The sequence below is a fragment of the Pan paniscus genome, chromosome 4 (assembly GCF_029289425.2).
Source record: "Pan paniscus chromosome 4, NHGRI_mPanPan1-v2.0_pri, whole genome shotgun sequence".
NCBI classification, from domain to species: Eukaryota; Metazoa; Chordata; class Mammalia; order Primates; family Hominidae; genus Pan; species Pan paniscus.
Genome location: NC_073253.2, coordinates 53,305,924 through 53,318,290, shown reverse-complemented (window position 1 = coordinate 53,318,290; position 12,367 = coordinate 53,305,924). Strand labels below are relative to the sequence as shown.

General features: G+C 37.3%; 1 protein-coding gene across 2 annotated transcripts in view; it reads right to left on the bottom strand.

Moving 5' to 3' along the window:
- Positions 1–865: 865 nt before the first annotated feature.
- DEPDC1B (DEP domain containing 1B) overlaps positions 866–12,367 on the bottom strand; it is a 106,462-nt gene continuing 94,960 nt past the window's right edge. For both annotated transcript variants that reach the window (XM_003827405.5, XM_057302294.2), the window contains exons 8-11: positions 9,614–9,780; positions 7,335–7,511; positions 3,029–3,214; positions 866–1,868 (exon numbers count right to left, since the gene is read on the bottom strand). In XM_003827405.5, coding sequence (XP_003827453.3) covers positions 1,707–1,868; positions 3,029–3,214; positions 7,335–7,511; positions 9,614–9,780 — 692 coding nt within the window. In that variant the 3' untranslated portion in view covers positions 866–1,706. The remainder of the gene's footprint in view (positions 1,869–3,028; positions 3,215–7,334; positions 7,512–9,613; positions 9,781–12,367) is intronic.

Genomic DNA, 12,367 nt, shown 5'->3' with positions numbered 1-12,367 from the left:
GCAAAATAAAACCATAATCAGACACTATTAATAACCACCACATTGACAACATTTCAAACTCTGACGATAGCAAGTTTCAGTGAGGATATTAAACAAAAGGAGTTCTCATACACTGTTAATGGGAGTGTTAATTGGGACAACCACTTTGGATAACTGCTATTATCTATTCATCAATTTCACACTTAATTGGTGCTTATGTTTTATGATCTCTCCATAAATATGTTATTTTTTTTAAAAAAAGTAATCTTAAAAAAAAAAAGGAAAGAAAACAACCACATATACTTCCAAAGACAAGCAACAGGAAAAGAGATTCTGAAAAATAAACTCTACCTCGGAGTGAAAATAGAGCAGAAAGAAGAATTATTCTTGGCTCTAAACAGAATGCCAAAGTCTGAGAATGAATCCTGAAACACTAAAAATCTCCCATTACATTATGTATTTGGAATGTAAGGTGGTACCCAAACCAATAGGAATACTTTGGTCCATTTTTAAAAGCAAAATCTGCATCAGATGTAGGAGGTATTTTGCTACAAGAGAACAGGAGCAAATCTTAAGTGCAAGGAAAAATCAGTCCAAGGAGTACTGTAAGCCAATTAGTGGGTGTTGCTCTCAGCTTTCTGGGTAATTGCGCTCAGAGGAAGACTTTCAGATGCTCCATAATCCAAGTGCACCACAATTTTACAAAAGGACAAAGCAATGCTAAAAAATTGGCAAAGTGCTCACCTAAAGACCAGTCAGTACAAAAGCCCAAATCTTACTTTTCATTTTCTCAGAGAAATAAATGACTGATGAAGACCATTGGCAAAGGCATTTGAGGATGCTCTCTAACTGATCTAAATAAATGCCAAAAAAGAAACACGAGGTATGGCATTTTTAAAAAAAATAAGTTTATTTACATTTCACTTACTTTCAAAAGGATGAAAATATATTTATAAAGGAAGTAGTCTCATTTTATTTAACCCATTTGCGTTTGACTTAGAATCAGAGGTCTAAGGGTACCCAAAGAATTTATCCAGTTCAACTTTCCATTTTTAGCTAAGACTGAAATTATACCATTGCAGGCAGATGAAAATCTACTCCACTTATAGGTAAACATCAACTAATATATATGTTATAAAAACACTAGCTTTAGTAAAATCTGTCATAACATCCAATAAATCTGCAATAAAAGACATAGCTATCACAATATAAGACATTAAAAAATTTATGTGCAGCAATAAAAACTGGAATTTATACAGGAGAAATGATAATTGGCTACTAAGTCAATAGCATCACAGTAACAGTACCCAGTGTCTTTCTTATTCAAGTATACACACTATTTTTAAGACTTAAAATTAAGTCTTAAGGCTATAATAAAGATATCAGTAGCTAGGATGTATATACACAATTATTTAATAAACACCATGAAAAAGAAAGCAAAGAGATAAAAATACCCTTAAATTCTGTAGCAATTACAAACATGTTAACATTATCACTATATATTTGACTCATAAATTTTAACCAATTTATACACTTTAAAAATAGCATTGAGTTTTATAAAAATACTAATGGCCAAACATTTTTAAAAACTAAGGCAATCTTTATCTATATTTCAGTAGTCTTTGTTTTATGCTTTTCTTTCTTCCACCACCAAAGTCTTTCTCCTAACCACCATTCACTCAAAACAACAACAGTGGTCTCTAGCACCTGTTGCTGTGGAAGTATTATTACATTCGAAAACTTCTAGTTCTTTGAAATGGTTGGAAAGGCTTCTTTAGTGCCCACATTAGCAGCTGTGGTTTCGGTTTGGGTTTTTCAGGAAACAGAAGTGCTTCACTTTCTGGTGTAGGAAATCGTTCTTGATAGACTTCAGGATAGGATTTCTGAAACTAAAAAAATGAATGGTCCAAGAAGAGTAAAAAAAGACACATAAAAGCCAATAAAATTTGGCAGCCAAATTTTAAGAGTTTCTGAGCCTGTATTTTCCTGTTTTTGTTTATTTTTGTTAAAACATTTCATTCCAATTTCTATAGAGCTAATCCATCTTTCCTTTGATCTAAGCTTCAAATAAGTTCCCCTTTTAATCATGTTTCTGAAAATTCCCCCCACTGCCAACTATAAATAGACCTCACTTTTTATATATTCACAAGTAACTCTGACTTCAAAATAACTTCTGTTCTACACAGTTAAATAAAATTTTGGCCCAATTACATTTCATCATTTCTCTGTTTCTCCAACTCAGCCCCACCAGCTTCTGCTCAAATGGAAGAGGGAATATTCTGGTGTATATTACTTTGTGAAAAGCTTAAAAGAGAGGCAGTATACTTTCTGTTGATCTTTACCACTAAACTCTCCTCCAAAATTACTCTGAGAATAATATGATCAGAAGCCCAGAACTCTGGTGCTCTGTGTGTAATCCCACATGTACGGTGTTCCCTGAATCCAACTATGTAGAGTTCAGTCTTTAAAAACAAAAACCACTCACCTGATCATGGATCAACCTTTATGAATAGTCAAAAGTAACATATTGTGAGTTAAAAACGATTCGCTGGAACCCTAAGCTGTGTTCCCTAACATAAGAGGAACTAAAAACTTGTACTGATACCTGAGGCAAGAAACTAATTTGATAGTGGCTATCTAAAACCAACGGCTTTTAAACTCTAAACATTTTACACCTGTGAATTCCATCTGATTTGCCTTTTGAAAACATGAAAAGGAATCCACCCTCACTGATAGCTTCTCTGAGATTAAAGCAGATGCTCTGCTAATTCACATCATGCCACATACCAAAACAAAGGACAAATATTAGAGAATAGCTCCAAAAATGAAGAGTTTGGCAATGGTAACAGATTTACACTGAAGAATAAAGATCTAGGAAACTGACCACAAGTGTGTAAATCAGTGAGACTTCTAGAATGTATGAACTAATATACTTAGAAAACTGCTATGGCTCAGAAGATGAGATTTACATGAAGCCTATTAAAATTTAAAAAAAAACATAAAAACAGTAGGGAGGAGAAAAAATGGCTTATAAAGAATATCCTTTTACCTGCTTCAGTTTCTTCTTTTTCTCTTTGTTGGAGAGTTTGGCATCTGTTATGACTTCCTCCAACAAGGCTGCCAGAGGTTCCTGAGAGCCATATGATCTTTGATATTCAAATTCCTCTGGACTAATTTGACGGCAAAATGATGGAGCAGATAAAGTGATATCCATATCAGCTCCTGGGTATTTTATCTGAGGCAAAAGGATTAGTAGTGAAAGAATATAGCATATTTTCAAATAAATTATAAGAATTAGTTTAGATCAAATACAGGATATCTCCTTGTACTGTAGCAATGCCATGTTAGTCCTCAAAATTTGATTGGGGGAAACTCTATATTGAAAAGTAAAAGTATTTCCATAACTTCAAAATATTATTTAAAGCCACGGTTTTAAATTGGATTTTTACCTTTGTAAACCCAAGAGCCATTTCAATAACAAAAAAAGCTTGTGCCCTCGTTGGGAACAGGCCCCAAAACTGGCCATAAACAAAATCTCTGCAGCACTGTGACATGCTCGTGATGGCCTTGATGCCCATGCTGGAAGGTTGTTGGTTTACAGGAATGAGGGCAAGGAACACCTGGCCCACCCAGGGCGGAAAACCGCTTAAGGCATTCTTAAACCACAAACAATAGCATGAGCGATCTGTGCCTTAAAGACATGTTCATGCTGCAGATAACTAGCCAGAGCTCTTCCCTTTATTTCGCCCACCCCTTTATTTCCCATAAGGAATACTTTTAGTAAATCTTATGACTGGCTTGCTGTCAATAAATATGTGGGTAAATCTCTGTTCAAAGCTCTCAGCTCTGAAGGCTGTAAGACCCCTGATTTCCCACTCCACATTCTATATTTGTGTGTGTGTGTCTTTAATTCCTCTAGGGCCACAGGGTTAGGGTCTCCACGACCGAGCTGGTCTCGGCATTCCCTCTTTTAACAAGATCTGAAATTCAAGCATAAATTAAACACATTGACTAAAATGATTCAAAACATTGATAATGTTGGATATCCACTGGAACTATCCAGGCGCATTCCCACATCTGAAGAGTGTGATTCTCAATGCCTTGGGGATGGTAGTGGCACGCATTTAGCTAAGCTTTTAGGAAGAGAGGGGTACTAAAATCATTTCCTAACATCTTACCCATGAGAATCAAGTAAAACAACAAAGGTGCAGACATTGCAGAAGGGATAAGGGAGAAGAGAGAAATAAGAGGAAAAAGGAAACCAAGGCCTGTGAATAAATGAACATACATTAAAAATATTTAATTTCAGAGCCTGGAGTCCTTTGAAATAGAAGGTTGCAGATGAGGATCATAGAAGGCTTGTGTCAAAAACATTGCCTACCTAATAATGTATCCCAGGGTCAGCCCTGAAACTGTCCTAAAACAATCACTGGAATAATCCAAGCAACACTGCATTTTCAGAGAAGCACTCCCCTAAATGTGATACAGTGTAGAGGCTTAGGAGCCTAATCAAAAGAACAAAGATCTATAGGTTCTGAGTGCTGAATGGAACAGGTGCTTGGCAATTCTAATATGTACTTGCAAGAGAGAAAAGGTAACTGGACAAATGAATCACTACTGATTTTATTCAGAGCACACTGCAGTGTCTCTTAACAAGATCATGTTTACCTGCAGTTAAATTAATCACCATAGCTCAGCCTTCTGAACTTCAAGTAATAGCAAAGGGCTCACAAGACTAAGTTACTACAATATATGCCTGTGCTATGCATGTGAATACACAAACCTAGCAAGTATACAGGGCAACACAGTTATTGCTTGATATTGTTTGGCTGTGTCCTCACCCAAATCTCATCTTGAAATGTAGTTCCCATAATCCCCTTGCTGTGGGAGATGGGAGGTAACTGAATCACAGGGTGGTTCCCCCCATGCTGTTCTTATGATAGTGAGTGAGTTCTCATGAGATCTGATGGTTTTATGAGGGGCTTTTCTCCCTTTTGCTCGGTGCTTCTCTCTCCTGCTGCCTCATGAAGGATGTGTTTGCTTCCCCTTCTGCCATGATTGTAAGTTTCCTGGGGCCTCCCCAGCCATGCTGAACTCTGAGTCAATGAAACCTCTTTCCTTTACAAATTACCCAGTCTTGGGTATGTCTTTATTAGCAGCATGAGAGCAGACTAATACACTGCTATAACATTTCCTTGCAGAAACTTGGTGAAGTATTTCTGTTCATTTTTATTTTCTTTAGGGTTGGCTCATAAAAATATCAGAGGAAAAAAATTAAACTAAAACAGCAGTTAAAATTACACTTTTCACCCATGCAAGTGGCAAAGATATATACGTGTTAATGATAATATCCAAAGTAGGCAAAGGGGCAAAGAAATGAACACTCTCTTATACCACTGACAGAAATGTAAATTGAAATGATCATTCTAAATTTGGCAATATGCTATAGATATTTAAAATATGTTCATGGCCTTTGGCCAAGCAATGCTGCCCCTAGGAGTTTATTCTTAAAAAATAATCACAGATTAGCCAAAAAAAATCTACCTTTAAAAATATTTACTGCTATATTGCTTCCAAAATGGGGGAAAGCATGAAAACAATCTAAATACCAACCAAAAAGTATCATTTAAATAAATTATGGTATATCCATATTATGGAATACTATGTTGCCAATAATATTATTATGGAATAATATAACAATAATGATGATACCAACAACAAAGGCAGCTACTAATTGTAGGTTTACAATGTGATAAACATTATTGTGAGCATTTCACATGTATTAAGCCCACATGTATTTTAATCACATGTTTTAATTCCCCAGAAAAACTCTATGAGGTAAATATTAACTACTATTATTCCCATTTTACAGATGAGAAAAAGAAATGTTGGGACAGATGTTGAAGCACAGACATGTTATACAATTTGCCTAAGGTGACACAGCTAACAAAAGGCATGTCATGAATTCACAGGCTCCTGAGTCTGTGCTCTTGGCCATTCTCATGCCAATCAACAATATTTAATGATGGGGGAATTTTTTTCTCATTGTTAACAGAATGTAAGTGGCAGGAAGGGAGGCAGGCAGGAAGGGAGGCAGGCAAGAAGGAAGCAGGGAAGGCGGGAAGGAGGGAAGGAAGGAAGGGAGGGTGGGGAGGGAAGAGAGAGGGAAGAAAGTAAGGTAGGCATGGACATAGACAGCAGACAGACACAGAAAAAAAAAATCTGAAAGACTATAATACTGACTATGAACATTTTAGTGTAACTCTGATACTTTTTGGTGTGTTTTTTCTATATTTCCCAAGTTTCTTCAATGTGTTAGGTTGATAATTGCAAAAAAATAGAAAAAATTTTAATTTTAAAATTGCCTTCTAGAAACAGCTGGACAATTAATTATTTTTGTAATACCTCAGAAGGAGGCAGTTCACTGGTCCTTGATTGTGGTGCCTCAAAAAGATCTCAAATGAGAAGAGGTCCAATCAGTCCGAAGGAGTCAAGTGGACCTTCTGCCTGCCTTTACCAGGTTTCTGCTCCCACAGGCTGACATACAAACCCCACTTTGGGGTCCACACGATAATAATATATTATATTTCTTTTGCATTGTTTTTATATAACCACCATGACAACAGCAGCAGCTACCTTTCAAAGAATACCTGACATATATCAGAAATTCATCCTAGGAATTGTAAAGTATAGTGTTCTAATCTTCACAACTTTATAAAGAAAGAATAGCCCATTTTAATGCCTGAGGAAAGAAAGTAAAATCCAAAGAGGTTAAGGGACTTGCCCAGAGTCACACGACAGAAAGGATACAGCTAGGAATTTGGCCAGGGATTCATGGCTCTCATGCCAGTGTTCTTCTACTGTACTATGATTTTTAGACAGGCAATATGGAATGATAGTTTAGAGCACTGATTACAGAGGCTGACTGCAACAGTCAGAATTCTGGCTCTGTGGCCTTAAGCGAAGTTATTTAAGTTCTTTGTGCCTTAGCTTTTTCATGCAAAGAGTGGGAATATTAAACTAGGTCACAGGGCAATTATGAATCAAGACACTTACTGCACATAAAATCATTTCCATCAGTAGGTGTATGTAGATTCTAAACAAACTCATTCAAGGAATTAGCAATAAAAAATATGCCGCATGGATTGATACAACAAAACCAAATGTGCATTCTGTAAACTTTTCAATGACAATACAAACACATGCAGGGGATTACTATGTGCCAAGACCTGTTGTAAGTACTTTATAAACATTAATTCACTTAATCCTCATAATAAAATGCCCCAAGAAGCCTAGCAAGCTTACGTGACTTTATATTGCCAATTTCATAGAACTGATAATATCCTTTCCTTTACCTGGACTCTTCGTAGATGAGCCACACGCTCCTCTATAGAGGTCTGCAAGGCCAAAGGGACTTTCAGAATTTCCTGGTAATTGTCCATCAGAAATGTTACCAATCTAGCAGCTAATAACTCATCCAAGTCCACTTCATCCTTGGAACACAAGATGCAACGGGAAAACGTCTGAACCATCTAAAAAAAGAGCGGGGTGGGGGGTAAACGCAGATGAGTATTTTTCTGAACTGAGTGCAATCTAATTTGCAAAAGGCAAATATGAGAAATGGTCTAAGGCACAGGGTGCATATTCTACCAAGAGTACCCAGCCATCTCAGATGGGTTGATGGTCTCAACAACCAGAACAAACAAAATGTGCATCTTCCTGTTAAGAGACTGCAGAGAGATGCTTATCTGAGCAATTTTTAAACCTCCTTTTACACGATTTTAAATATACATATATATATATACACACACATACACACATATAAATATATGAAAACAAATTTTGAAAATCATTATCACCATGACTTGAATCATGTAGCACTACTAAGTTCAAAGCACTTTATAGCCATTTAGTCAATTATTATTTATCCTAATTTCATTATTGATTTGTTTTAAACCGCTAACACAGTCCACATGCCTCAACCATTACATCTTTTCCTAGTTAGCTTATTTTCTCTAGGATTTTCGATGTATATTTGACAATCATCTTTGAACAAAGCCATGGGACTTTTCAAGAAGTACATTAAGTGATGAGGCAAGCAGAAATGCAAAATATATTATAGCATCAATGTAATAATTTCCATAGAATTGAAATTAACTATTCTTTTTTTTTTTTTTTTTTTTGACGGAGTCTCGCTCTGTAACCTATGCTGGAGTGCAATGGTGTGATCTTGGCTCACTGCAACCTCCGCCTCCCAGGTTCAAGCAATTCTCCTGCCCCAGCCTCCCGAGTAGCTGGGATTACAGGCGCCTGACACCATGCCCAGCTAATTTTTGTAATTTTAATAGAGACGGGGTTTCACCATGTTGGTCAGGCTGGTCTAGAACTCCTGACCTCAGGTGATCCACCTGCCTCGGCCTCCCAAAGTGCTGGGATTACAGGAGTGAGCCACCACGCCCAGCCTAACTACTCCATTCTTAATACTGTTCTTTGGACTGGCTTTTGTTTTGTTTTGTTTTTTCCTACTACTTTTATCGCTGACAATCTTCCTTCAAAATCTTTAAGCAAAAAATCATGTAATTCTGCTTAGTAACACTTCATTAACACACTGCAAATGATCTTCACTTACATTTACATGTACAGAGAGACACACAGGCAGAGAATTTTTTGCCTGGAGACCATGGACCCCAGGGACTCTGTGATCGCCTTGAAACTGCATGCAAAGTTTTGCACGTGTATTTTATATGCAGAATAGATATAAAGTTTTCTTCAGCTTTTCAAAAAGGTCTATTAGCCTCTCTAACCATCCACTCACTCCAAAAAAATATAGAGATCAAGAATCCTACTGGGCACTAAGTGCTCCTCTGATCTCACTCTATTACTTCTAAAACTGGGCCAGTGAATCCCCAGGGAGTACACAGTGTTTTAACAGGATATGGAAAGCACATACATTCCACTGAAGCACCAGTTTTGCTCAAAGACATTTTTTGAGGAAAATTAAGAGATTTTGCTAGTAAGTAAATTCTAAAATAAACTCTCTTTAAAAACATATGCCAATAGAAGCAGAGATTAGATGGTAGGTACCACAGGCTGGGGGATACAGGGACATGGAAATAGAAGATGTTGGTCAAAGGGTACAAAGATCCAGTAAGACAGGAGGAGCAAGTCTTAATGCTCTAGTGCACAGCACGGTGACGACAATTATAATAATATATTGTATATTTCAAAATTGCGAAAAGAATAGATTTTTAATGATCTCATTACAAAAAAATGATAAGTTGGTATGGTAATGAATCTGTTAATTAGCTTGATTGACTCTATAATGTATACATGAATTAAAACATCACATATGCAATTATTATTTGTCAATTAAGAATAAATTTAAAATAATTTTAAGTGGGAGAACAGGATGTAGCAGATCTCTCTACAGAGTCTGCCCTACTCAAGTCTCCATTTCTCATTATGTTCTTTAAGACACTTAGAACAAAAGCACGACACAAGTCTGGGTGGACACTGACTGTGGCTCTTTTAAGCAAGCCTGCTTTGTACTTCCCTCTGATCACCCAAACTAATACACCTTACTCAGTCGACTTTCATTCCAAAAAGTCATACCTGATGTTAAAAATCAACCTACCAGTGTTCGGGTACCAAAGCCATCACACAGGGGTGGCATCTCTTTGTTTAAGCAAATCCTTGCCATCATCCTCATCAATAGCTGTAACTTTCTCCTATTTTCAGGAGGTAGGAGAAGGCAGCAAATCTGAAATGCTTCAACTGCCACTTTCTCCTTCTGTAACAAACCTGATTTAGGAAAAAAAAAATGTTATCTTTCAACACCTATAGCCTAGTAGATTCTATATGGTTGTATTTTAACAAAATATATATTAGTAAAATTACATAAAATATTTTCACATATTCAACTATACTGGGTCAATTGAATATAGATCCATTGTCACTCACAAATCACTATAGAAAATACAAACCATCAACCAGGCATGACAAATATATAGAACCAAATACAGCCATTTTCTCCTCCCATACACTAGACAGATATATCTCAATTTTCATAGCACTCTTTCCCGAACCAGGAGCAGCCAGGCTAACACTATCATAACCCTCAACATTCACGTTGTTAATAAGTCCAAAATAGCAAGAACGTGAACGTGTCATCACTCCCCTGAATTCTCCCCTCTGTATTATTTCCTCATTATCAGCAGGCTCACCACCTTGCATGACTCTCAGTGACTAAATAAAGGACTGATGCCCACATAGTCAGTCCACTGCCAAATGGCTCCCCTTCTTTCTAAATAATGCCTTTCAAATAACCCTTCTTTCCACTTAGGCTATCTTTCTTAGTTAAGTGTGCTGATTCAATCATGTTATATGCCATCCTTCCTCATCTCAGGTATGATTTTGCTAAAAGTTAGGATATTCTAGCCAGGCACAGTGGCTCACGCCTGTAATCTCAGCACTTTGAGATGCTGAGATGGGAGGATCACTTGAGGCCAGGAATTTGAGACCAGCCTGGGCAACATAGTGAGAACCCATTTCTACAAAAAAAAAAAAAAAAAAAAAATTTAATTAGCTGCCATGGTGGCACACGCCAGTAGTCCTAGCTATTCAGGAAGCTGAAGGAGGAGAACTGTTTGAGCCCAGGAGTTTGAGGTTACAGTGAGCCATAATGGCACCAGCCTGGGCAACACAGCAAGACCCTGTCTCTTTTTTTTTTTTTTTAAAGGATATTATAATATTGCTCTCTTTTTTACTATATTTGTCCCTGGACATACTTATATCCAAGCCCTCTAATGAGGTAAAACTGCTTCTATCAGTTTATCTGTCCTATATCCAACCATTTCAAGTTACCACTAGTCTTTGGAAGGCAAAAAACATCTTTTAGATTGAATAAGTATTTTCTGACCATCTACAATATACAAGAACTGCGCTAGATCCCAGAAATACAAAGATATACCAGGCCTCTTCCTTTGAAGAGCTTATGCACTGTGAGGAGAAACCCATAAACAAATAAGTGACAAATGAAAAGCAATGCAAGAAATATCTGCAAGGGCCACAGGAGGGGAACTATAAGCCACTCAGTATGACATGCAGTTATGAGGGGAATGACTTGGTAGAAGTAAAGCTAGAAAGATCAACAGAGATGAGGTCTCAGAAGGCCCTGACTGCCAGAGGAAGGAGATTGGGTTTGATCCCAAAGGCAGTGGATGTGCATGGACGGGAAAGGAGGGCAGAAGGCAGATCTTTTCTAGACCAAGTGCTGATCCTAGACGTACTCAGGAATGCTGTTGATTATATCACTATCATCTATGTAGACCTGTTTTCAATTCCACATCATCAAATCATGGAAAGAAAAAAGGTTTACGATGATATTTTAATATATTCTTTCATTTACCCAACAAATATTTATGAACCCCCACCTGTATTCCAGGAACTGTATTAGGAGGGGACATGCAGTGAGGAATAAAGCAAAATCCCTGTGTGATCTCATGGAGCTTGTTTTCCAGAAGATAAAAAGCAAAAAGATATAGAAATACAAGGTCAGGCGGAAAGATGCTATGGAGAAAAATACACTGGAGAGGAGCTGGGGAGTGAGGGGATGTGCTCCAAAAAAAACACTTCTATCATTTTCAGGAAGGCCCTCTCTAAGGAGGTAACATGTGAGCAGAGACCCAAAGGAAATGAGAGCAAGCCAGGGAAATACTGCAGAGACAAACTTTCAAGGTGGAGGGAATGGCAATTACAAACATTGTAATGTGAGAGCATGCTGGGAGTGTGTGACGTACAGGAATGCGTCCAGCATCAAGAGACAGTGTGTGTAAGGAAAACACAAGTCAGAAATCAGGATAGAGAGGCAGCCAAGGGGCGGATCATGCAGAACTTTGTAGGCTATGTCATTAAAGACTGAGGGGTTCATTATAAATGACCTGAGAAACCACTGGTGGGTTCTGAACAGAGGAGTCACTTGATCTGAATTGCTTTTTACTGTGGCACCTGTATAGCAAATAGATTGCAAGGGGAAAGCAGGGAAAAAGGAAGACACACAGCATGCTGATGGTCTGAATGGGGATGTAGTGCTTGAACTGGTAATAACTAGTTAAATTCTCTTTCTCCACAAAGCCATCTAGTTTTTCTGTAAAGCCTTCTATCTCATTGTCCCACAAATCCCTTCTTTTTCCAAATTAAAAATCCCTTTGCAAAGGCAGATTTCACCTTATCCTTACTGCATTGTATCTATATTGCTTTATGAATGAGACTACAAGCTAACCGAAAGCATAATGCATTTATTTTGGCAAGCCACATTTCCTAGTATAATACAAGGCAAACAGATAAACACTCAAATACCTATTTATCAATAGACTATATATTATATTAT